The sequence below is a fragment of the Lepus europaeus genome, chromosome 5 (assembly GCF_033115175.1).
Source record: "Lepus europaeus isolate LE1 chromosome 5, mLepTim1.pri, whole genome shotgun sequence".
Taxonomy (NCBI): Eukaryota; Metazoa; Chordata; class Mammalia; order Lagomorpha; family Leporidae; genus Lepus; species Lepus europaeus.
This window is the reverse complement of record NC_084831.1, coordinates 123935749-123959124: the sequence shown is the minus strand read 5'-3', so window position 1 is coordinate 123959124 and position 23376 is coordinate 123935749. Positions and strand designations below refer to the sequence as shown.

Here is a 23376-nt window from a genome sequence, read left to right as displayed (position 1 = left end):
CAAAGCCAGGAACGAAGAGCTTCTTCCAGGTCTCCACATGGGTGCAGGGGCCCAAGCACTTGGGCTATCTTCTACTCCTTTCCCAGGCCATAGCAGAGAGCTGGATCAGATGAGGAGCCGCTCACATGAATCCATGTCCATATGAGTTGTTGGCACCACAGGCAGAGGCCTAACCTACTAAGCCACAGTACAGCCCCAAATACAATTTTAACATGACTTTTTTGTTTTACATCTATCACTTTTTTTTTCTAATTTTGAATCTTAAAAACTTGCTTTCATGGTTTTACTGAGGTAGTGTTGATGAACTCTGAGAGCCATAGACCCCAAAACTGTTGAGTCACCAAGCATCTGGGAAAGATAGCAGCTGCTTCTGCTGAATATGTCTCTTGAAGATAATGTTGATTGTCTGTAGCTGGCGGGATTCTGGAACCAAGCAAGAGAATTTTTTTTTCCTTTGGTCTTTACCACATACTTGGTGTTTCTGTCATCTCTTTATGAATTGTGTCTCTTTTCTCTTTCTTCCTCTCTGTGTTATTTTGTGATTTGTGTCTCTGTTTTCTGTTCTCCATCTCCATCTGTTTTATTTTGCCAAGTTCTAGACTTCTAGGAAAAATGGAGCACTTTCCAAAGGAAACTGTGAGTACAGGATTCTCTTTAGTGCAATGTGTCATTAATATTATTAGGAAAGCTCTCCCCTTTGAACTTCTTTTACTGTCTTTGACAGAGTCATGAAAAATTGTTTCTAAGGGTTTCAAGCAGAGGGTTCTTTTTATTTTTAACTCTTTTAGTGAATGTCTTATTTTAAACAATAACCTTCAGCTTATATCTATAATAGTACCAAAACTCAACAGACTTATTTGAGTCAGAGATACATAGAGAATAACTAGGTACCTTGGAACAAAATAATTATTTGGAATTATTTAATTTTATAGTCACAAGGAATGAATAAAAGGAATGAATAAAGACAGACTAAAATATAAACTAAAATATAAACAGACTAAAATATATAAATATATTGACTGTTCTGGCTACAGTAAGGATAAAATAGTGCCAATATTCAAATAATTGACTTACTAGCTGATGGTATTTTGCCTGAAATTATCATAAATAGGCTGGATTTTTTACATAGGAAAAGGATATTTGGTGTTGCTTTAGAGTAGACAGTTTTATATTTCAAAGACCAATTAGCTGGGATTCTAAAATTTGAAATTTGTGATAATTAGGTAAAATATAGACTTAATTTTCATTTATAGTGTTTGTGAATAAATCAAATAAAAGGAGCAAATGATACATGAACTATATTTTGAACATAAATAAAAATTTTTCAAAGGTCTGTATGTCATTCACTAAGTTAATTGGAAGGCATTCTTATTTATTAAATTAATATCAAAATGATTAACTTGTCAATACTTTTTTAGACTTTAAAAATAATCAATTTAAATTTCTTTTTATCCATCTGAAATTTTGTGATTTTTGGTAATTTATACTTGCTTCATCATCAGTCCACTTCAACTCCATTCATGGAATGTAATACATGCTAGTGCACATTTATGTGAAAAGTTGAAAGACTCTTCTAGGTGATTAACAATTATTAGCTTAAACAATAGGAGTATATAATTAAAAATTATATAAATATACTACAGCTTTTTTGATAAATAGATATCTTAAAGATATCTAAATAAAGATCCAATAGGAGTAAATGCTTTGCAGCATATAAGAAGGGTAGCATACCAAAGATTTGAGAACTAACAATGGATAGAAGCTTTTTACAAAATATTGCATTCGCTTTATTTTAATTGACACATAAGAACTGTACATATTTAAGGGGTTTAGTGTGATATTTGATAAAAAGAGGCTTTTTTGCTTGCAGGCTATTGAGAGCAGTGGGCCAAAGGTTTTGGAGACAGCTGAAGAAATCCAGGGGAGGCGCCAGGAAGTGTTGAGTAGATACCGGAAGTTCAAGGAACTGGTTGCTGAGAGGGGTCAGAAGCTTGAAGAGTCCTATCACTACCAAGTTTTCAGGCGAGATGCAGATGACTTGGAGAAGTGGATCTTGGAGAAACTCAAGATTGCCGAGGATAAAAGCTATGAAGACCCAACTAATATACAGGTCATACAATTGCTTTACATACCCAGAGCAGACCCTAAGATCACTAGGGAGGGAAATAGGTTTTTTTTAATATCAATGTAGAAAGGTGGGTGTGAATACTATCAGACTCTCTTTAGAAACCAAACCAAACCAAACCAAACCAAAATAAAACATATGGTAATGTGGAGTGGAAAGTTAAATAATTGAGTTAAGAAGAAGTTTAAAAGTATATATCCCCTTATAAATTTGGAGTGGTGGGACTGAAAAAAGAAAAAAAAAAATGAGACTTTATCAATGATTGAAAGTAGAGAATTGCTTCTTTTTTAAAAGATGTATTATTTATTTTATTTGAAAGTCAGAATTATAGTGCTAGAAGGAGAAATGGAGGGGTTAGATAGAGAGAGATCTTCCATCCACTGATTTTTTTTTAGCTAAATAAAAATTTATTTATAAAATTAAAAAAAATTAACATCAAACTTTTTTACCACAATGGATAATTTAGAAATGAATAATGAAAACTATGATTTGAATAATAAACTGAATAGAAAGCTAAAAAGATGCAGGGACATTTCATTTCACAAAAGAACTAATATTTAAATTCTGATAATTTTTGAAACATTTTATTCCCATAAGCCCATTTTCGATATGAACAAGATTTGTTCGGATGAATGCTTACCGGTTGCTTTCTGGCGAACATTATTTCTGGCCTTCTCAGCCCCTGGGGCTCCAGACGTGGTGGCGCTCCGAAATCGCATGGGCTCAGCCATATCCGGGTGGCTCCTCCAGCTGAGAGAAAACGATCTGCCCACGCTGGTTCCTTTCTGGGGGTCTGGAACACAGCCTGATAAAGGGCCCACGGTCAGAAAAACCATCTGAAGGCTAAAGTGATTTCATTTGTCACCTGTGTTGCTCAGCAAATGGCAGCCCAGCAGTGATAAATAATCAGCCAATTCCTCAGCTGTAAATTAGGAACTACGTCCCTACAGAATCTACTGCTAAAAATGCTAGGAACTCATGGGGCCAGTGTTGTGCGTGCGGTGGGTTGAGCCACCCTCCACCTGCGGTGCCAGCATCCCACAGGGGTTCAAGTCCCGGCTGCTCTGCCTCTGAGTTGGCTGCTAATGCACCTGGGAAGCAGTGGAGGATGGCCCAAGGACTCGGGCCTCTGCCACCATATGGGAGACTCAGATGGAGTTCTGGCTGCTGGCTTTGGCCTGGCCCAGCTGCAGCCATTGTGGCCATTTTGAGAGTGAACCAGTGGATGGAAGACCGATCTCTGACCCTCCCCTTCTGCTCCCTGCCACCACTGTGGAATTGCCTTTCAAGTAAAATGAAATAAACATCAGAGTAATTTTTCTTATTAAAAAAGCAGAAAATAATTATGTTAGTCTACATCTAAACTGAGATGAACTGTTCCACTGGAATACCACATACTCTGACTAAGCTGCAGGAACCAGGCTGAGGCTAGGAGCCAGGAGCTTCACATAGGTCTCCTACATGGGTACAGGGGCTCGAGGACTTGGGCCATCTTGTTCTTATTTCCCAGGCACATTAGCAGGGAGCTGGATCAGAAATAGAGCAGCTGGGACTCAAACCAGCATCCATGTGGGAAGCCAGCATTGCAGGCGGCACTTAACCCACTGTGCACAATGCTGGCCCCAAGATTGGTTTCTTATAATGAACTTACATTCACAACATGCATTCTCTGAGTGTAAGTTTGTCTCTGGCTAACTTTTAGGGGATGATGTAATTAAAAGTTTAGAAGATCTGTTAGGGATAGTAATGCTGCCTCTAAATAGCCCATTTCTTTCAACTTCTTAAACTTCAGGATTATATTTGCAAGGGAAATCCTTTCCAGATAGCATTTGATAGATGTAATATTTATCTGAAATAACCTATTGGCAAAATAGTGTTATTTTCTGAAATAACATGATTTCTGTTTTTTTTTTTTTTTAAGATTTATGTTTTTTTGAAAGAGTTACGCATGCAGAGAGGAGAGACAGAGAGAGAGAGAGAAGTCTTCCATCCACTGGTTCATGCCTCAAATGGCTGCAACAGCCAGAGCTGGGCTGATCCAATACCAGAAGTCAGGAGCTTCTTCCAGGTCTCACACATGGGAGCAGAGGACAAGGACTTGGGCCATCTTCTACTGCTTTCCCAGGCTATAGCAGAGAGCTGGATCGGAAGTGGAGCAGCCAAGACTCAAACCAGAGCCCATATGGGATGCTGGCACTGCAGGTGGCGACTTCACCTGCTATGCCACAGCGCTGACTCAATGAAGTACTTTTAAAAGAAATCAGCTATTCCATTATTTTCTGACAAAGAATAATAGGCATTACGCTCTCATTCCCATAGGAGTCCATTGACCTTTTAGAAAAATAATGTTTTACCGAAAATTCCTCAAAGGCGTTAGGGTCAGGATAAGACATTCTCTATAGTCTTTACCTTTCAGCCAGGAATCCCTCGAAAATCTATGTTTAGAGGCTCCACCCAGAATAAAAATTTCATTCAGGCTGTAAGTGTTCCAGCTATGGTCATAGGTTATCATTTAATACCATTCGAGGAACAAGTAGTTTTGCCTAAAAGCAGGAGGAACACCAAGAGCACTTTATGTTCCGCAGAGACTATGCTGCATTAGCTGTAAACTCTTATTTCTAAATTTCAGGGGAAATATCAGAAGCACGAATCCTTTGTAGCAGAGGTGCAAGCAAAATCAAGGGTTATTTCTGATCTTGAAGAAATCAGGGAAGCCCGATTTGCTGAAGGTCACTTTGCCCATGAGACCATCAAGGTAAATAATGGTAGAGTCTGAAATAGAGTTTTTAAATTCTTATTTATGTTCTTAGGATGTGAACTAATGACATCAGATATAAACATTGATATAAATACCTTAGAACTATGGTTCCATTTTCTTATTTGCTACTGGGCTTGATATTTAAGTTTTTATTAGAAAAAATGACAGGATTATCTCCTCTCATTTTAGTGTTCTGCCCTTTAAATTATTCAAACAAGTTGTATTCTCCCTTTAGAATCCTCCTGAAATCTCTCTTCATTACGCTATGATGGCCCTTTCTTTGCTTACATTGTGCTGTGTTACTACTGTACTACTGCACCTCTGCCAACTCTCCCTCTTCTCATTTCAAAAAACTCATAAAATTCCTTGTCATCCAAAAACCTTCCCTGAACATTTGGAAATAGAGAGGACCACATTACAACAAGAATTTACTACTTGGACTTAATCCACGTATGTATCCATGGTTTTGTTTTAGTAAGGTCAAATTAGAGTCCATTTCAAAATTTATTTTATTTATTTAAAAGGCAGAGTTACAGAAATAGTGAGGGAGGAAGAGAGGGAGGAAGAGAGGGAGGGAGGGAGGGAAGAAAGGAGAGAGAGAGAGAGGGGTGTCTTCCATATGCTAGTTCAGAATGCCAAAAATGCTGGGGTTGGACCAGGCTGAAGCGAGGAGCCACGAGCTTCATTTGAGTATCCCTCACAGGTGAAGGGGCCCAAGCAATTGGACCATCCTCTGCTGCTTTCCCAGACACATAAACAGGGAGCTGGATCAGAAGTGGAGTAGCTGGGACTTGAACTGATGCCTGTAAAGGGTGCTAATGTTGCAGGAGGCGATCTAATCCATTATACCCAATGCTAGCCTCAAATTAGAACTTTTTTTTGTGTGTGTAGAGCTTTTATTATCTCTTTATTTTATTTTTAAGTGACTTATCTATATACTTATTTATTTACTTATTTACAATTGCAAAGTAAGAGGGCAGAGGTGGGGCAGAGAAATGCATAAAGAGATATTCCATCTGCTGCTTCATTCCCCAGCTGACAGCAAGATCCAGATCTGGAACATGTTGAAGCCAGGAGTCAGGAACTCCACCACAGTCTCCCAGATGGGAGTCAGGGGTCCAAGTACTTGAGCTATCTTCTGCTACCTTCCTACGCATGTTGGCAGGAAGCTGGATTGGAAGAGGAGCAGCCTGGACTCAAACTGTCCAGGTCAGGGTTGCTAGGCTCCCATGCAGTGACTAAGCCTACTGCACCACAAAGCCAGTCCCTCTGTATTTTTAAATTGTCAAAAATGATTGTATTACATATTTTAAAATTGAGAGTATTCTTTCTACATACATCATAAAATTCTACCCTCTTTTACTGTCAAAAAATATGGTCAAGGAACAGCTTTTAAACAGAATAGCAGCTCATTAAAATAAAACTCATAGGAAGAACATCTCCAATTTGTTGTCTTTGCAAAATTGGAATAATTTTATATTATTCAGTTTTTCTGTAGCCAACTTTCTACATTAATTAAAATAATTGAGAAATCAGGGTGGGTTTTTGGTGTGTCAGCTAAGACACTACTTAGGACACCTGCATGCCTTATCAAAGTGCCTATTTTGAGTACCGGCTCTTTTCCTGAATCCACCTCTTGCTGATGTGTACCGTAGGAAACAGCAGGTGATGGTAAAAGTACTTCTGGCCTCATCACACATGTGGGCAACCTACCTGGATCGAGATCCCAGATTCTGGATTCAGCCTGGCACAACCCAAAGTGTTACAGTCATTTTGGGAGAGAGCAGACTGTAGATTCTCTCTCTCTCTCTCTCTCTCTCTCTCTCTCTCTCTCTCTCTCATACACACAAACACACACACAGAGACGCATATTTGAAGTATCTTCATTATCTGTCAAAATTGTTAAGGTTATATTATCATTTGGTAAAAAGAAAAGATTCATGGACAGACATGGTCTGGATGCTACATTAAACAATGAAATATTGGAGAACTAAGACATGACATGACAGTAATTTCAATTTTACAACATAGATAATACATGATGTTTGGAGCTAACCTGTCATTCAAAGCTTTCAAAATATCCTCAAACTACGTCGTCCTGAAATTCTGTTACTCTTTTGGTACCATTGATCTTAAATTTCATCAAAATTGTGATTTGTTCTTTCTGGCAAATAGTTCTTGCTAAGTTTCTTCTTTCCTTTGCTATTGCTATTTGTTTTGCTTTGAACACTCTTTGCCTATAACCTCTCAAAAAATCATCAATCATCAGCCTCTGTCAAATGAGCAAATCTTTCACCCTTCCTTTGCATTTCCCATCTTATTCTTTGTAATTATCCCATCCTATATAGCTGCAAATCCTTCTTAGGAGATCTTTTTATGGAAGATAATTTTTGGCTTAGTTTAATCCCTATAGTCATATATATCCTATTTCCTCCATTACATATTTATTGAGCAATCAATTCATGAATGATTGGGAGGAGGACTCTCTATCCAGGTCCTCATTTCACAAGTCTCTGAGTCAGTACCTGCCCCATAGTCTTCATGCCTGAATGGTTCTGCCTTTCTTCTGCAAAGTCCCATCTGGAGCACCTGCGCCTGCTGTGGGATCTACTGTTGGAGCTGACCCAGGAGAAGGGTTTCTTCTTGCTGCGGGAACTGAAGCTCCAGAAGTACTTACAGGAGTGTGCTGACATCTTGGAGTGGATCACAGACAAGGTATAGGACTGAACAGCGTGCATGTGAGACATCCTAACCCTCTGTCCTTAGCAACTTAATACAAACTATTCACAAAGTGAGGGAGTCTGTTCCCAGATTTTGTTCTTGAGAAAAAGAGAGATATTTTGCAGTTATGAATATTATGAAAGATAACAATGTAGGGAGTTAAGACAAAACATATGGCTCTGAGTGTGGAGAAGGCAAGATATAAACAAAGATTATGAAAGACAATCTATGTTCATCTTCCTTCTGCATCCCATGATCTTTAATATCCCCTAGGCCTTTTCTCTTAAATCTGCAGTCTGCTTGAATATATTTTCAGCTCTTTTTCTAATCCCTTAAATCCCAGTGCCTATAGTTATATTTTCAAAATTTTTCTAAACACTTAAAAACCATATAGTTAGGACTGAAGATTTATGTAAGTAAATGGGTAGTGCAGTTTCTTTGTAGATAATCAGAACATTGAATTGAGTAGAACCATATGAATTTATTATTCATGCTCCAGAATAAAGAAAGACACTTCCATGTGTTCTTGAAACAAAGCCCCTGATTTCTCTCAAGGATTATTGCAATCCCTTGAGCCAAGGTGTCCCCTTAGGAAATATACCCCTGTTTCTGGTTCTTCCCAAGAGAGGTGTTCCTGAATGTCCTGGGAATGCACACCGGGGGTTGCGGCTTTTTCTGCTAATGCAACAAACTTTTCTGTGTCTAAAGGAAGCTATAGTGACATCAGTGGAGCTGGGTGAGGACTGGGAGCGTACAGAAGTTCTGCATAAGAAGTTTGAAGAGTTCCAAGTGGATCTGGCAGCTCGAAAGGGGAGAGTAGATGGAGTCAACCAATATGCAAATGAATGTGCTGAGGTGAGGCAAAGCAAGAGTCACTCCATGGAAACGGTTCTGACCTTCAAGAATAACTTGGGGCACTATTTGGTGGAATGTGAAGAAGATACAACACTGAGAAAGCAGAGAAATGCATATCTAGAGTAACTTACCCTAAGCAATTTCTGCTCCCTCTGGTTCTACCTCTTTCCACTCAGTGCATAAAAATAGAGATGATTGTGTATGTATGTGTATATGTGTGTGTGTGCATTGTGTGTGTTGTGAATATTTTGTTGTGTGTGTGTGTGTGTGTGTGAAATTAAACCTCAATGAGCAATGGAGTGTTTCCTATATCATATAGTACATTGATTATTTGTGTTTAAAGGACACTGTTTCTCCATGAAAAGGAAAAAGATTAAAGTAGCAGAGAAGATAAAATTGAGCAATCATTATATCTCATTTATCTAACATCTTATGATATCAGTGACATGATTATTTTGGGGTAGTGGGAAGAGGAAAGGAAACAGATTTATCTTCATTACTTATGTAAATATTTAAATGAATTTGTAGCAAGGCGGAGGATTAGCCTATTGAGCTGCGGCGCCGGCCTTCTACTACTTTCTTTTTTTTTTTTTAATTTTTTTTTTTTGACAGGCAGAGTGGACAGTGAGAGAGAGAGAGACAGAGAGAAAGGTCTTCCTTTTGCCGTTGGTTCACCCTCCAATGGCCGCCACAGCTGGCGCTGCGACCTGCGCATCGCGCTGATCCGATGGCAGGAGCCAGGTGCTTCTCCTGGTCTCCCATGGGGTGCAGGGCCCAAGCACTTGGGCCATCCTCCACTGCACTCCCTGGCCACAGCAGAGAGCTGGCCTGGAAGAGGGGCAACCGGGACAGGATCGGTGCCCCGACCGGGACTAGAACCCAGTGTGCCGGCGCCGCAAGGCGGAGGATTAGCCTAGTGAGCCGCGGCGCCGGCCTCAACTACTTTCTAACAAACCATAAGAAAACTTAAAGCAACAAACATCTTACTTGTTGATGATTCAGCGAGTCATATATTTGAGCAGCTAGGTGGGATCATTCTCCTGCTCTCATTTGGTTATCTCATGTGGCTGCACTTATTTGGTGGCTCAGTTAGAGACAGAGGATCTCAGATGGCCTTATCCTGGATCTGAGGCCTGGGCAAGGATGCAGTATGTGGCACATTGATTTCCTTTGTTTTGGTAATGGAGAGAAGGATAAAGACAGGAAGTATGGCTATGGTGAATTGCAGTGTTTGGCTATAAAGTTTATTCTCTACTGTTGAAAAGGCACTAACCCGTGAGAAATAGTAAGTGATTATTTATATAACTTACTCGTCTCCTAACTCTGATGTTGGTTTTTCCTTCAAAGGAGAACCATCCTAAGCTACCCTTGATTAAGTCAAAGCAGGATGAGGTGAACGCTGCCTGGGAGCGACTCCATGGCCTGGCTCTCCAGAGACAGAAAACCTTGTCCAATGCTGCAGACCTCCAACGATTCAAAAGGTATGGCTTTGGCTACGGCTTTACAGAAAACCCCACACTTGTACCATGTGGGTGTTTTGTATCAGCCTCCATTTACTTCTATTAGCAATTAGTAGTCAACGCCTCAAAACAAAGGGAAAGAGCAGTTCAGAAAACTGACCAACTACAAAGCTAACATTGAGGAGACTGCAGCCTAGAGCAGTAAAAATTAGTACTACTGGTCAATTAGTGACAGAAACTCATCAGAGACAAGGAAAGCAACTAAGAGTCACATGCAGGCGAAAGATAAAGTTAGAAAGAAGAAGAAAATCAAGATTAATTGACCCAGCCGGCGCTGCGGCTCACTAGGCTAATCCTCCACCTTGTGGCGCCGGCACACCGGGTTCTAGTCCCGGTCGGGGCACCGGATTCTGTCCCGGTTGCCCCTCTTCCAGGCCAGCTCTCTGCTGTGGCCAGGGAGTGCAGTGGAGGATGGCCCAAGTCCTTGGGCCCTGCACCCCATGGGAAACCAGGATTAGTACCTGGCTCCTGTCATCGGATCAGCGCTGTGTGCTGGCCGCAGTGCGCCAACCGCGGCAGCCATTGGAGGGTGAACCAACGGCAAAAGGAAGACCTTTCTCTCTGTCTCTCTCTCTCTCACTGTCCACTCTGCCTGTCAAAATAAATAAATAAATAAAAATTTAAAAAAAAAAGATTAATTGACCCAGATTTGAGAAGTATCCCTGGAGACTCAACTACCAGGAGGTGAAGGTTTACTAACATTTCAGTAGAAACAACGAACAAATAGGAATCCTTTAAGTTGCTTTATGCTAGCATGTAGGAAGACAATGTAATTGTTTCCTGGGTGAACTAGGCTGGTCCTTACTGTGTGCTTTGTTGCTGTTGGCTCTGCTATGCCTGCCATCTTATTGTTCATATCTGGCAGGGATGTGACTGAAGCTGTGCAGTGGATCAAGGAGAAAGAGCCTCTACTCACTTCTGAGGACTATGGCAAAGATCTCATCACCTCTGAGGCACTGTTTCATAGTCACAAGGGACTTGAGAGGAACCTTGCAGTCATGGAGGACAAGGTAAGCCACTGCTAGAGGAATGAGTGACCCCTTCAACTAGAAGGAATTTGTTGGTTCTATTTTTTTAACACCATGACTCTATAGAACACAATGAATTCAAAAAGTTTTCAATGAAGGATAAATTCCATGGCACTGGGATGTACTTCCTCATTCTAGTTCATAATTTGTACATGAGTACTATATACTTCTTATTTTTTCAAATTATTTTTATTTAAATGTACATATATGTTTTATGTTCTCTTGTGTCTTCGTAATACATTTCACAATTTAAAAATAAAATAAAGTCTCTAAGAATGTTTTCCTATTCACTCTCAGGAGATATCCTGTGGCCAGAAAGTATTTCCTTTCACTTAACCACACTAGCTGCTGTTGTAACTGAATTCTGCTTGTTTTTTTTTTTTTTTTTTAACATTGACTAGATAATAGAAGCATTTTCCTCTTCACCTTTGACAATGAACTCTGATACATTTAAAGCTAAATTCTCCTTTGGGTTCCCTTGGACAGCCCCTGTCCTGTGAGGGATTGGCACAGGCATACAGCAACATGGAAGAAACTTATTTTCCTAAATGACTCCCATCCCTTCTCCTCTGCCAACTTTAGCCACAATGTAAACCAATTACTACTCAGAGTCCATGGGGAAACTGCTGTACTTGTTATGCTGAATTATAGCCCTGTCCCTGTGTTCAGTTTTGTAAACTCTACCATTTTACTTATTTTATTTTGTGTTGGTCATTTCTCTAATTACAAATAATAAAAAATCTCAGGACTGGAAGAACAATGCTAATTACATCTTGAACCTTGGACAACCTTATTATAATTCAGTGCATTGAAAGCACAAATGGTAACACATGGAAAGTCACTCATATTCATATTTTTCCCTAGTTACCCTCAGGAATTGTCTTAACAGTCTGGCACTACTGCAACTTTCCTGGCCTTATGGGTGGAAATATCTTTCTGACTCCACAATACTATTTAGGGGGACAGTAGAGAAGGGTAGAAAAAGAGACTAGTTCTTAACCTTGCTTCTGACACTTACTGGCTGAATGACCTTGAATGGGTAAATATTTCATCTCTCACTTTTCAAATAAAATGAAAATAAGAATAATTTTACCTCATATCATTATTAAATAAAATGTATAAAGAGAAAATATGTATAAATTTCTTAGCACAGTGATAGATAAAAATAGTCAGTACATTGTGACAGTGCATTAGTATACTAACATATACTATGTTTATAAGTTGTTTTTTTCAATATGATTGTTTTGCTACTCCCCTTCCACAAATCTTTGCAATGAGTTAAGGTGCTCGGATTTTTTGAGGCTGCTTTTTCGTCCTACAGGTGAAGGAGTTATGTGCCAAAGCAGACAAACTGAAGATTTCCCACCCTTCAGATGCACCTCAGATACAGCAGATGAAAGAGGATCTGGTCTCCAACTGGGAGCACATCCGGGCCTTGGCTACTAACAGATATGCAAAGCTGCAGGCTTCCTTTTGGTGGGAAATCTCTCCTGTCTACTTCCCTAACTATGTTTACAGGACCAAATATAATATAAAAAGCAGAAATAAGGGTAAAGAGGGTAAAACAGTGAGGAACTCGACTCTCTTACCTTATCACTAGAGGACAAAGAAGCTTTATTTTGCCAAGGGAAGTCCTTCATGGGATGAAGTACCACTCAGCATCACGCCCCTACTTACCACAGGCCTCTTTGTCAGTTTGTATAGTTGTAGGATTCTATAAAGTGGACCATAAAGCTGAACAAACAAACGAAGTAACCTTTTGAAATTCTCCCTCTAGCCAAGCAACTGTAATAAATTCCCAAGTTGAAGAGCATCAAAATAATACCAGCATTATCTCTAGGATAATTCTTATAAGCAACAACCGTTCTGATACCCAGGCATATTTTCGATGGTTAATTCTTACTGTTAGTAATTAAATCTCTAGAGCATAGTGTTTGTCTTATTGATACAATTTAAAATCAAATGGTGAGCATTTAACTGAATAGATGGCCATTTTCACAGTTTCTATTGTTTACTAATAACGTTAGCAATGAGCTAACATACACGAGGAATCCTAACTCTAATTCTAGGGCCCTTTCTCCAATGGGCTTCCAGTTTTTCATATAATGTGAATTTTTTTAATTGGCAGCATTGTGAGTGCTTCACTCCTCTCCAGTATTGCTGGGATAGGTGTGACTTTGTGGTGGGGATCTATGCCCAAGCACTGCATCACACAGAGGCTACCCTAGAAACACAAAGTGAAGGACTAAAAGCGTGCACTGCTAAAGGTGCTTTGTAAATACAGGAAGTACATCAGCAACAAAGATAGGGTAGGATAAGGTCGAGGAATACCTTTCACATCTTTGCCCAGCCCAACTCTAACTCCTCATTCAAAGTCCCTTCCCTGCTGGTTCCGCCTTGTGTTTTCTCTCACCTTCCCCACAGGTATCAGCGGTTCTTATCTGACTATGATGAGCTCTCGGGCTGGATAGAGGAGAAGACCACGCTGATCAATGCTGATGAGCTGCCAACAGATGTGGCTGGTGGGGAAGCCCTACTGGACAGGCATCAACAACACAAGGTTGAGAGGAAAGGCCTTCCCAGTTGGGGGTGGGGGAGGTGGTTGGTTCAATGCCAAGAATGACAGGTTTCTTGCTGCATTTTGAGACACTGTGTCTTGTGGCTACAGCATGAGATTGACTCTTATCATGAGCGATTCCAATCTGCCGCTGAGACGGGTAAAGCTCTCCTGGATGCCAGTCACAAAGCCTCCGATGAAGTTCAGGAAAAGGTAATCTGGATTACCAGGGATTGTGCAATTTTGATGACATATTGACTCTCCCCTTAATACAGTAATCTATGAACAGGAAGTGAATAGAAGTCAATTAAATGTTTAATAATGTGGACCTAACTTTCACACTGCTCCTTTTCATATCTATGTTAGCTAAACTGAGTCACTGGAAACTTTCAGGATGTGCTGAGTGCTTCCTTGTCCTTGAACCTTTGTTTCATTAACCCACTGACCTCTTCCTCATTGGAAACCCTAATGCCATATAGCTTCATTACACATGCCCCGGCTTATCACACTCCCCTGCTTATCTTTGCATTGGAATTTCCAAGAGGATGGTGCCTTGTGAAACTTTGGTCACCTATAATGCCTAGTATAGTGCACAACACAAGGCTGGCACTTGTACCTTTTCTTCTCACCTCTGTGCAACCTCAAATTAAACTGAGTTACTTACTTTTATTTGTATTTCTGAAATTTACTTAAATAACAGGAAAGCTTGAAGATCTGAGAATCCTGCTGAATGGTGAAGGGAGGCTCACCAGCATCCTAAGCTCCTGAGTTACAGGTGCTCATAGCAGCCCCTGATCCAAAGAGATTGTGCTCTGCTCAGAGTCCAGGCATTCCCCGGGGCTAACAGTCACAGTAATATTTGAAAGCCCTGTGTCTCACTAGATTCCCAGCACAGGATGCAGCACTGCATGACCGGTCAGACTGAGAAAACCACAATCTTAATTCCCCAGGAACTCTGAGGGAATATTTACAGCATGAACTTCTTATTCTTTTGTGAAACCCAAAGTATTTGAAGACTTGACTATTATCCTGGCATTCTAGGAACTTATGCTGCTTTTTTGATGGAGTTAGCAGCAACTAGGGTATGCTGGAATTTCTTGAACAGAAGCATGACCAAAAACAAAAGCTTTTTTTCTGGGTTTAAGGTCTCTTTTCTCATTTCTCAATGATTCATATTTTTTTCAGAATAAAATGCAACTTCTTAGATTTTAAGTGCTCTATAAACTTGATCTTTATGAAAAATCCACATTTTTTGTCACTGCATTTTTCTTTTGAGTACATTGTATCATCCATCAATTATTTGGAGTCCAAATAACATCATTTACTCATGATTTTATATTCTTCTATACTTCTTCTATAAACTTTTTCTTCTGAAACTCCTTTCTCACCCTTCCTATCTCTGTCTGGTACAATACTTCACCATAGTTCTATGTCTAATTATTCTAATCAAAATTAATATTTTTAAGCACATAAGGTACATTGTACCTCTTTTATGACATTTATCCTATGTTTCCTGTACTGAAATCAATTATAACCTTAAATGAAAAGCCTATTTCCTGTTACTCAGCTTTCTAATCTTTAAAATTGCTTCACATTATTAGCAGTTCCATAAAAATAGGTTAAAATTAATTAATTAAACATCTTTCTGATATATTATCTCCTCCTTCAAAAGATGGAAACACTTGACAACAACTGGGCTGCCCTGCGGGAACTGTGGGAACAGCGACGGCATCAGTATGAACAGTGCTTGAACTTGCACCTCTTCTACCGGGACAGTGAGCAAGTGGACAGTTGGATGAGCAGACAAGAGGTAACGAGAGGGGCCCCGCCATAGTGCAGAAGTCACTTCTCCCATCTCTTACTTACCATGACTGCTGTCAGCATCCCACCACCATATCTATGGGGAGATTGTCCTGAGAACTGGAGGATGATCCATGAAAGGAAAAAAAGATGACACCTTTGTATAGGCACCTACAGTCCCCTAATTGACAAATACATACAAAAATATTTAAATGCATTGTACACAGGCTTTGACCACATGTGAATATAAGGAGAAATGAATTTAAAATTGGTGAGGGGTTGAGAACAGAAAAATGTGATGGGTAGACAGGATTATTCTGTGAAAATGTCCTGAAGCAGGTCAGTAGTCTCAGGCAGGCTTGAGAGCTGCAGGTGATGCCTGTATTGGTTGTGAGAACTCTGTATGCACAGACTTAGAAACATAAGGGACTTTTGTCATGAGCACATTGGGAGGGAGGTCTGGGGCTTGTGGGATCTGCAGTTAGTCTCTCCATACTATTGTAATTTGCACTATTTCTTACCTTGTTCTCCAGCCCCATTTCCTCATTCCTAGGACCTTCTTTCAGATACTCCAAGAGAAATGTTGCTCATCAATGAGGCACAAATGGCGTGTGTTTTTCTGTGTTCTACAGGCCTTTCTGGAAAATGAGGACCTGGGAAACTCTCTAGGCAGTGTAGAAGCCCTTCTTCAGAAGCACGATGACTTTGAGGAAGCCTTTATTGCTCAGGAAGAGAAGATCACAGTAAGATGATCTGCCCTGGCATGGGCATCTGTTTCATGTTTGTAAATACCATCTCATACAATACATATCCATACATGAAATCACTTCTATGCTGTCAGATATAACATGAAGATTATTCTTAATAAAGTTAACTTCATTATTTTTATTGGTAATGTTTACTTGCATGTTTTAAAACTGTTCGGTTTTTTGGTTTTACTTTCTTAAATTTCTGAGACAATATATTTTTAATTTACATTATAGTCAAAGACAATGCTTCACTAAATAAAACAGTTCAATAAATAAAAAGGAAAAGGTTATAGTGCAGCAGGAATACAAGCATATATGAATATTAGGGTTATAAAGTATAATCAAGTGAAAGATTACTAAATGTTATAAACATATAAGATGTTTTCATAATGTGAAAACCAAAACCTAACAAACTTGGATAAAAAAGAAAAGATACAGAAAAATAATATATTCCTTCTATCAGCACACTTATTATTCCACAAAACATATTTAGAAAGACTTTCAAGATGATAGACCATTATTTTTACTAATGAAGTACATGACTCTGTCTTACTTTTTCTACAGTATAAACAGGAACTACTGGATAAATGAGTATATTCAATATAGAATCATTACTTTAAAGTTTAAAATGTATTTTTAGTTTATTCCTCTCTGGTAATATCTTAATACTCTAGTAATATCTAGATTTCTAAATAATATGTAGTCTTTTCCTTCATAGTATATTTACCTTTAAAGTATACATTCATCTTTGTGTTTTCCATATAAAGCTGTGAATATTAAATTATAATGTCCCAGAAAGCTGGTCAGTATATTAGAAGGACTTAGAAAGAATGAGGAAGATATCAAGACATCATGGGTCCAGTGTATTGTGTGTCTTAGTCTCCTAAGACTAGACTTGGATGGTGCTGACTTTAAACACATTCTCTCTCTCTTTCGCTCTCATACACACACACACACACACGTCATCATCGCCACCACCACCACTACCAACAAAAAACAATAAAATTCTAAGTGTTCAGTCTTAACCTTCAATCAATATTAAGTTTAAAATGATCCCTTAGAAATCCAAATGTTTGTTCTGTATATTCTCACTGGTAAATCTAACAGTGTAAAATGATTTGATTATAAGTTGTTAACATGTATTTTGGATCACTGTTCTATTCCAATCAATTAATTCATCCTGAGCTCTAGCACTTTGGGGAATTTATGGCTAAATACAGATAAGAAAATACCTCTAAAATTTCAGAATCCTTTCCCTGTATCTTGGAATATTGATACAGCCTTAGGTATATATTATAGATGGATGGATAAATAGATATATAAATAACAGATATAGAGACTGACTACTGGACATGGATGGCTATATAGTTAACAGTGCTTCCCCTTGAACATTGAAAAATTGACAAAATATTCAAAGTGATATCTGAATTCATTCACTATAATCTTGATTTTAAAATATTGTGACACACTGAAGGTGCCTGACATGCCTAAGGTATATACATTGCAACATAATTTATAACAGAAATCAGAACTAAGACATGGATCTTCGACCCTCAAACTTGTGCTCTCCCCACATTGTTATGCTTCGTTTTTAAACAGCTATGTCACTGTGGCTACTTTCTCAAAAGTCACTGAGGAAAAACCACTTGCTTTTTTTCAGACCTTAGACAAGACTGCAACCAAACTGATTGACGATAGTCATTATGATTCGAATAACATCGCTGCTATCCGTGATGGGGTATGTCTAAGGGCTGGGACTCCTGTGTGACTGAGCACTGGGGTCAGGGAAAAATCTTTTGGGACTGTTGGCCAGGGCTGTCAGTGAATCTCGTGTGTCCACATTTGCTTTTGCTGACAGTGAGTTTACTCTTGGGTTTTCCAGCTGTTGGCCCGGCGGGATGCCCTTCGTGACAGGGCTGCCACTCGACGCGGATTGCTGAAGGATTCTTTGCTGCTGCAACAACTGTATCAAGATTCAGATGACCTGAAGAACTGGATCAACAAGAAAAAGAAGTTAACAGATGACGAAGATTACAAGGTAGGCAGTTTGCAGGTTCTTGATGCATTCGTCGGGAGGTAACTTCATGGAATTACAATATGGGAGCTGAGGGAACCTTAGTGTTCAGCTGGCGATAGATCCTCACTGTATAGATGAGGAAACAGGGACTCAGAGAAAGGCAATAGCTCTCCCAGAATCTCCTAGGTCTATATATCTAATTGAACCACAAGAATTGAAGTCTAGTTTACCTATAACCTGCTGTCTGTTACCTCTTTCCACTTCCAATGGTTGGCACAACTTCAAGTGAGCCTTAACAGAATGAAAGAAAGGACAGAATGTTCCTTATTTTGATCTTTATTTCCCCTTTTTCTCTTACACCCTTATAGTAAGAAAATAAGTAACAACAAGATATTCAGATTTTTAAAAAGCTATTGAGAACTCAAAAGTAATCTAAGAATTTTTTATAATATAGACATACATTTTTGTAGCTGGCAGAGAACAATATTTTAACTTTTATTTAATAAATATAAATTTTCAAAGTAAAACTTTTGGATTATAGCAGCTTTTTTCCCCCATAACCTCCCTCCCACCTGTAACCATTTCATCTCCCACTCCCTCTCCCATCCCATTCACATCAAGATTCATTTTCAGTTATCTTTATATACAGAACATCAATTTAGTATATACTAAGTAAATATTTCAACAATATTTTATTTTATAAATGAAGAAATCAGGGTCTGAGTTTGGAAACCATTTGCTAAAAATTCATCCAGTAATTTAGATGGTGGTTTAACATAAAAGTTAGAAGCATGAACTCTACAGAAAGTGAATCTAGATTTGAATTCTTACTCTCCACTGTTTTAGTTTCTGTGACTATGGAAATTCCTGAATTACCTCTGAGTTATAGATTTTTCTTCCATGGGGTTGAACCATACACTTACTTCATACTCACAAGTGTTACATGACATAAATTGTTTTGCACATACGTATAATCACAAACTTTCATATTGACAGTCAAAGTTAGAATTAGCCTCTTGATTTTTAGGCCAATATCTATTCAAAATTTTACTTTAAAATTTTTTTACTAATATAAAAAGAACAGATTTCATGTATTTCATGTACAGTTGTTTATTTTTCCAATTATAATTTGCTCTTTAATATATGCCTATGATCTTATTCTCCAATCTTGACAGAACTATAAGAATCTTATCTCTATCTTTCACTATGTTGAAATAGGTTGCATGTGTTTGCATGAGGAATTATGGTTCCAGTGCATACAGAGTAAATAGATCTTTTCTATATGCATCAAACAGATTGGTGGTTTCTGTACTAAAAGAAGCATAGAAAAAACTATGTTTGATGACAGCTATGATTGCCAGTTAGTGTTTGTGTGGGGTTACAACTTCAAAGTGATCTTCAGTGCGTATGCAGGGTCAGTATAGATAGTCATTGCATTGGTTAGACTTGGATGCCATGTATATAGAAAAATGTATTTCCCAGGCATTGGACTAGGACAGTTTTCCCTTGTATTTCCTTCCCACACCTCATACAGTAGGACTTATAATGAGAAATAAACCCCCATGCTCAAACTTTCTTTGGGTAATTCCTTCAACTTACTTTTTTTTTTCACCTTGTCTTAGGATGTGCAGAACTTGAAGAGCCGGGTTCAAAAGCAGCAAGTCTTTGAGGAGGAATTGGCCGCTAACGAGATCATGCTCAATAACATACAGAAAACTGGCCAGGAGATGATTGAGAACCATCACTATGCCTCTGACAATGTGGCTACTCGTTTGAATGAAGTTACCAGCCTCTGGAAGGAGCTGCTGGATGCTACAGCACTGAAAGGTGAGAAGCAGAGGTTTTGATAAGATGCTCATTTCTAAATTCTGAAACCTTTCACTTTCATCTTTACCACTATGACATTTCCTGGTGACCCCTAGGAGAAGGAATGCTACCCATTTGTTTCCCTTTGTCTTCCTGGTTGGTCAAGAACTTTAAAAACCCAATGTTAATTTATCACACTATATATGAGTATTAATGTAACTTAGCTTTTTTTAATTCCAGCATGTAGTGTTTTTAACCAAAATTTGTTTCACATTCCTCACTGTTCTCTTTTGTCTTGAACAAATCTACATGAATCATGAACTCAGTATTGACTGTGTATTTAAATCTATTCCACTTAAATTAAATTTTTATATTTTAGTCCTATAAACTAGAAAGATTATTAAATTAGACCTTAAAATATTGGTGGTGTCACATGTGATATTCCTACACTATTTTCATTTTAGAGCGCTTTATCACTTGGTGTCTTTTTCACTTATGTGAAAGTGTTTACCTCTAGACTCCTCAAAAGCTTCCTGTAGCATGTCTGCATGAATAACTTCCACTTGAACTTTATCTCATCTCTTACTCTGGAAATTTAATCAATAGTCACCTATTACCATACATAATGAGCGTCTCTGTCATAGAACAATACTTGTAGATACGACTGTTCTTATTTCAAAAGGATGTGTCATACTGAAATTTTGGGATGCCATCCTGATTTGTGAGTTAGAAAAAACATTTAACCTGGATATAACAATGAGATGTCACTGCTTCTTCCCACCATCAGAAGACACAGTAATTGCTTTGCAGAAATAATACAAATAATTGCTGTAAGGTCACAGAACAAAGAACTTAGCTGAGCAGTATGAATAATCAAGGCATGTTTCAAGAGAAGAAATTGAGGGGCATGATTTGTGATGAAAGACAGGCAGCAAAGTTCAGTGAAAGGTATTTTTAAGAAAGCTCTCCATATTCATACTGCACTAACCACAAATAGGCTTCTCTTGAGAGAGTGCCACGTTTTGAGTTTTAATCCTTTTGAAAAGGAGTTATGAATAGATGGAAAGAATAATATGCAAAAATATTCAATATGATTAAAATCTGACACAGTAAAACTATACTTTACCATAGAATGTAACTCATTCTTCACCTTTCTTGTGAGAACATTATTATGTTCAATACCAGATAACATCGTAATTCTATGAATTTCATTTGATTTATCAAATAATCATATTAAACAATTTTCATATGTTTCTCTTTGGAATATCAAAATACTATGCTGTTTGTTAAGTTGAGGGAAGCTATGTCAAAATACAGAGACCAGAAATTATAGTACATAATGCCTTACGTCTAATGTCTTCCCCTAGGGACACAGTTGCACGAAGCTAACAAGCAGCTGCAATTTGAAAACAATGCAGAAGATTTGACCCGCTGGCTGGAGGATGTGGAGGGACAAGCTACCTCTGAGGATTATGGGAAAGCCTTGACAGATGTACAGAATCTCCTCAGGAAACATGGCCTCCTGGAGTCAGCAGTGGCTGCTCGTCAGGTTTGTAGTTAGCTCTTTGGACAACTGTATGCAATTGGTATATATGTTCCAGGCACACTTGTAGATTGTAATTGTCATTCAGAGAGCAAGGAACCAAAGATAAAGTTTACAATTTTTGCTGTTCAGCTCCCTCTTCCTGATATATCCTCCAATCCAACCATTCTCCTGAGTATCCAGTGTCTTTTGTCAGAACTCCATGGTTGGGAGACCAGGAGAAGCACTTGGCTCCTGGCTTTGGATCAGCATGATGCGCCAGCTGCAGTGGCCATTGGAGGGTGAACTAACGGCAAAAAGGAAGACCTTTCTCTCTGTCTCTCTCTCTCTCACTATCCACTCTGCCTGTCAAAAAAAAAAAAGAACTCCATGGTTGATGCAAGATTTTCTTGACTTCAGCTGCAAAACAGGAAAAACGCATTGGGGAAAAAAACGCATTTTCCTATTTTGGTATTCTGCAATTTTAACTTGAAAATATATTGAAACTTTTCTTTCAGTTAAGACAATTAAAACCCATAGAATGATATTGAGTTTCCCATTATCAGAGAGAAAATTAACAACAGAGCCAGAATAATGACAGTTTTCTAGGCTCCTAGTTTCAGGATTATTCCCTACAACCTCCCCTAGGCTGTCACTGAAAGTGAATTAATGCAGTAAGTTTCAACAGCATGAAAATTTTAGGTGAATTTTAGGAAAATTAAGTGGAAATCCACTTCCAGCTGACTTAATTTCTTATTCCATTTAAAAATGATTCTATTGTTCCCAAGAGGGCTCCATAGTCTGTCATGTTGAAATACACTATTGTGATTTCTGCTCTTTGGTTGTGGAAAGCAAAATAACCTGTTGAAAACCAAAATATGTGTAATACATTATTATATATAATGTATATAACATATAATATACATGTATAAAACTGTAAGATTACAGATAGCTCAATGGATTTTAAATAAAACAAAAACTAGAAATAGGAAAACCATACAAACATGATTTTGAAATATATATGCACAAAGTGTTTCAAAACAGATTTTCAGAGAAAGGAATGGTAAGATTTATTTGCTTTTTTGTTTAAAAGATTATTTTATGTATAAAAGTAAACAAAAAGGTCACCTTGAGGAAGAGATACACTGTGTGTAGACACTTAAAAAATCGGTGTGTGCAACCATACTTGGGAAGTTATGGCAGCTGATCACCAAGAAATAGTTCTCTTGATTGGAGAAGAGGCTAAGATACAATGTTTGCAAAGGAAATTTTTGATATAGAATGTTAAAATGGAAAAGATTTTCAATATCCTCTAGATCATAGTGTTCACTACATAGATGAGGGCACTAAGACCAAAACAGGTGAACAAGCTTTCAAAAAAATCAAATGGCAACTGACTGGCAGCTAGAATGGAAGCCACATTTCCTGCTCTTTTCCTGGGGCATCTTGTACTACATTAGAAATTTCCAGAAAGTGCAGTGGACAGACATTGAAGATGATGATGATGATGAGGAGGATGTTGATGATGATTTTAAAATCTCTATATTATACTAACATGTTGTTCAAACTTTCCCAAGAAATGAGAACAGTTAGTGAGATATTTTAGTTATTTATCAAGACTTTAATTCTTTATAGAGAAGTGAGCATATATTTTAGAATGTTATTTATGGTCAGCATTTTGTTCCAAAGTGAGAAGGAAGAGATGAAACCCTTTATAAGCTGATCACTGATGACAAAATAGAAAGAGTAAAACCAATACCCAATGTTTCTTTTTTCTTGAGGAATTTATCTTGTGTATTAGTCTCCCTGCTCCAACACACAAAGCAAGCGTGTGCATCTTCTCCTTTTCAGATATGGCTTAAATGAGGACAAGTAGGCAATGACCAAGGCAATCCACTTGTATTTCTCTTTCATACGT

General features: G+C 38.3%; 1 protein-coding gene across 1 annotated transcript in view; it reads left to right on the top strand.

Moving 5' to 3' along the window:
- The first annotated feature begins 612 nt into the window (after positions 1–612).
- The window catches only part of SPTA1 (spectrin alpha, erythrocytic 1), a 76381-nt gene continuing 53617 nt past the window's right edge, over positions 613–23376 (top strand). Inside the window, exons 1-16 of the mRNA XM_062193687.1 lie at positions 613–636; positions 1871–2110; positions 4755–4880; positions 7458–7598; positions 8313–8459; positions 9807–9940; positions 10845–10989; positions 12329–12483; positions 13432–13567; positions 13676–13777; positions 15237–15374; positions 15997–16107; positions 17774–17851; positions 17996–18151; positions 19753–19957; positions 21304–21485. Of these exons, the coding sequence (XP_062049671.1) occupies positions 613–636; positions 1871–2110; positions 4755–4880; positions 7458–7598; positions 8313–8459; positions 9807–9940; positions 10845–10989; positions 12329–12483; positions 13432–13567; positions 13676–13777; positions 15237–15374; positions 15997–16107; positions 17774–17851; positions 17996–18151; positions 19753–19957; positions 21304–21485 (2220 nt within the window). The remainder of the gene's footprint in view (positions 637–1870; positions 2111–4754; positions 4881–7457; positions 7599–8312; positions 8460–9806; positions 9941–10844; positions 10990–12328; positions 12484–13431; positions 13568–13675; positions 13778–15236; positions 15375–15996; positions 16108–17773; positions 17852–17995; positions 18152–19752; positions 19958–21303; positions 21486–23376) is intronic.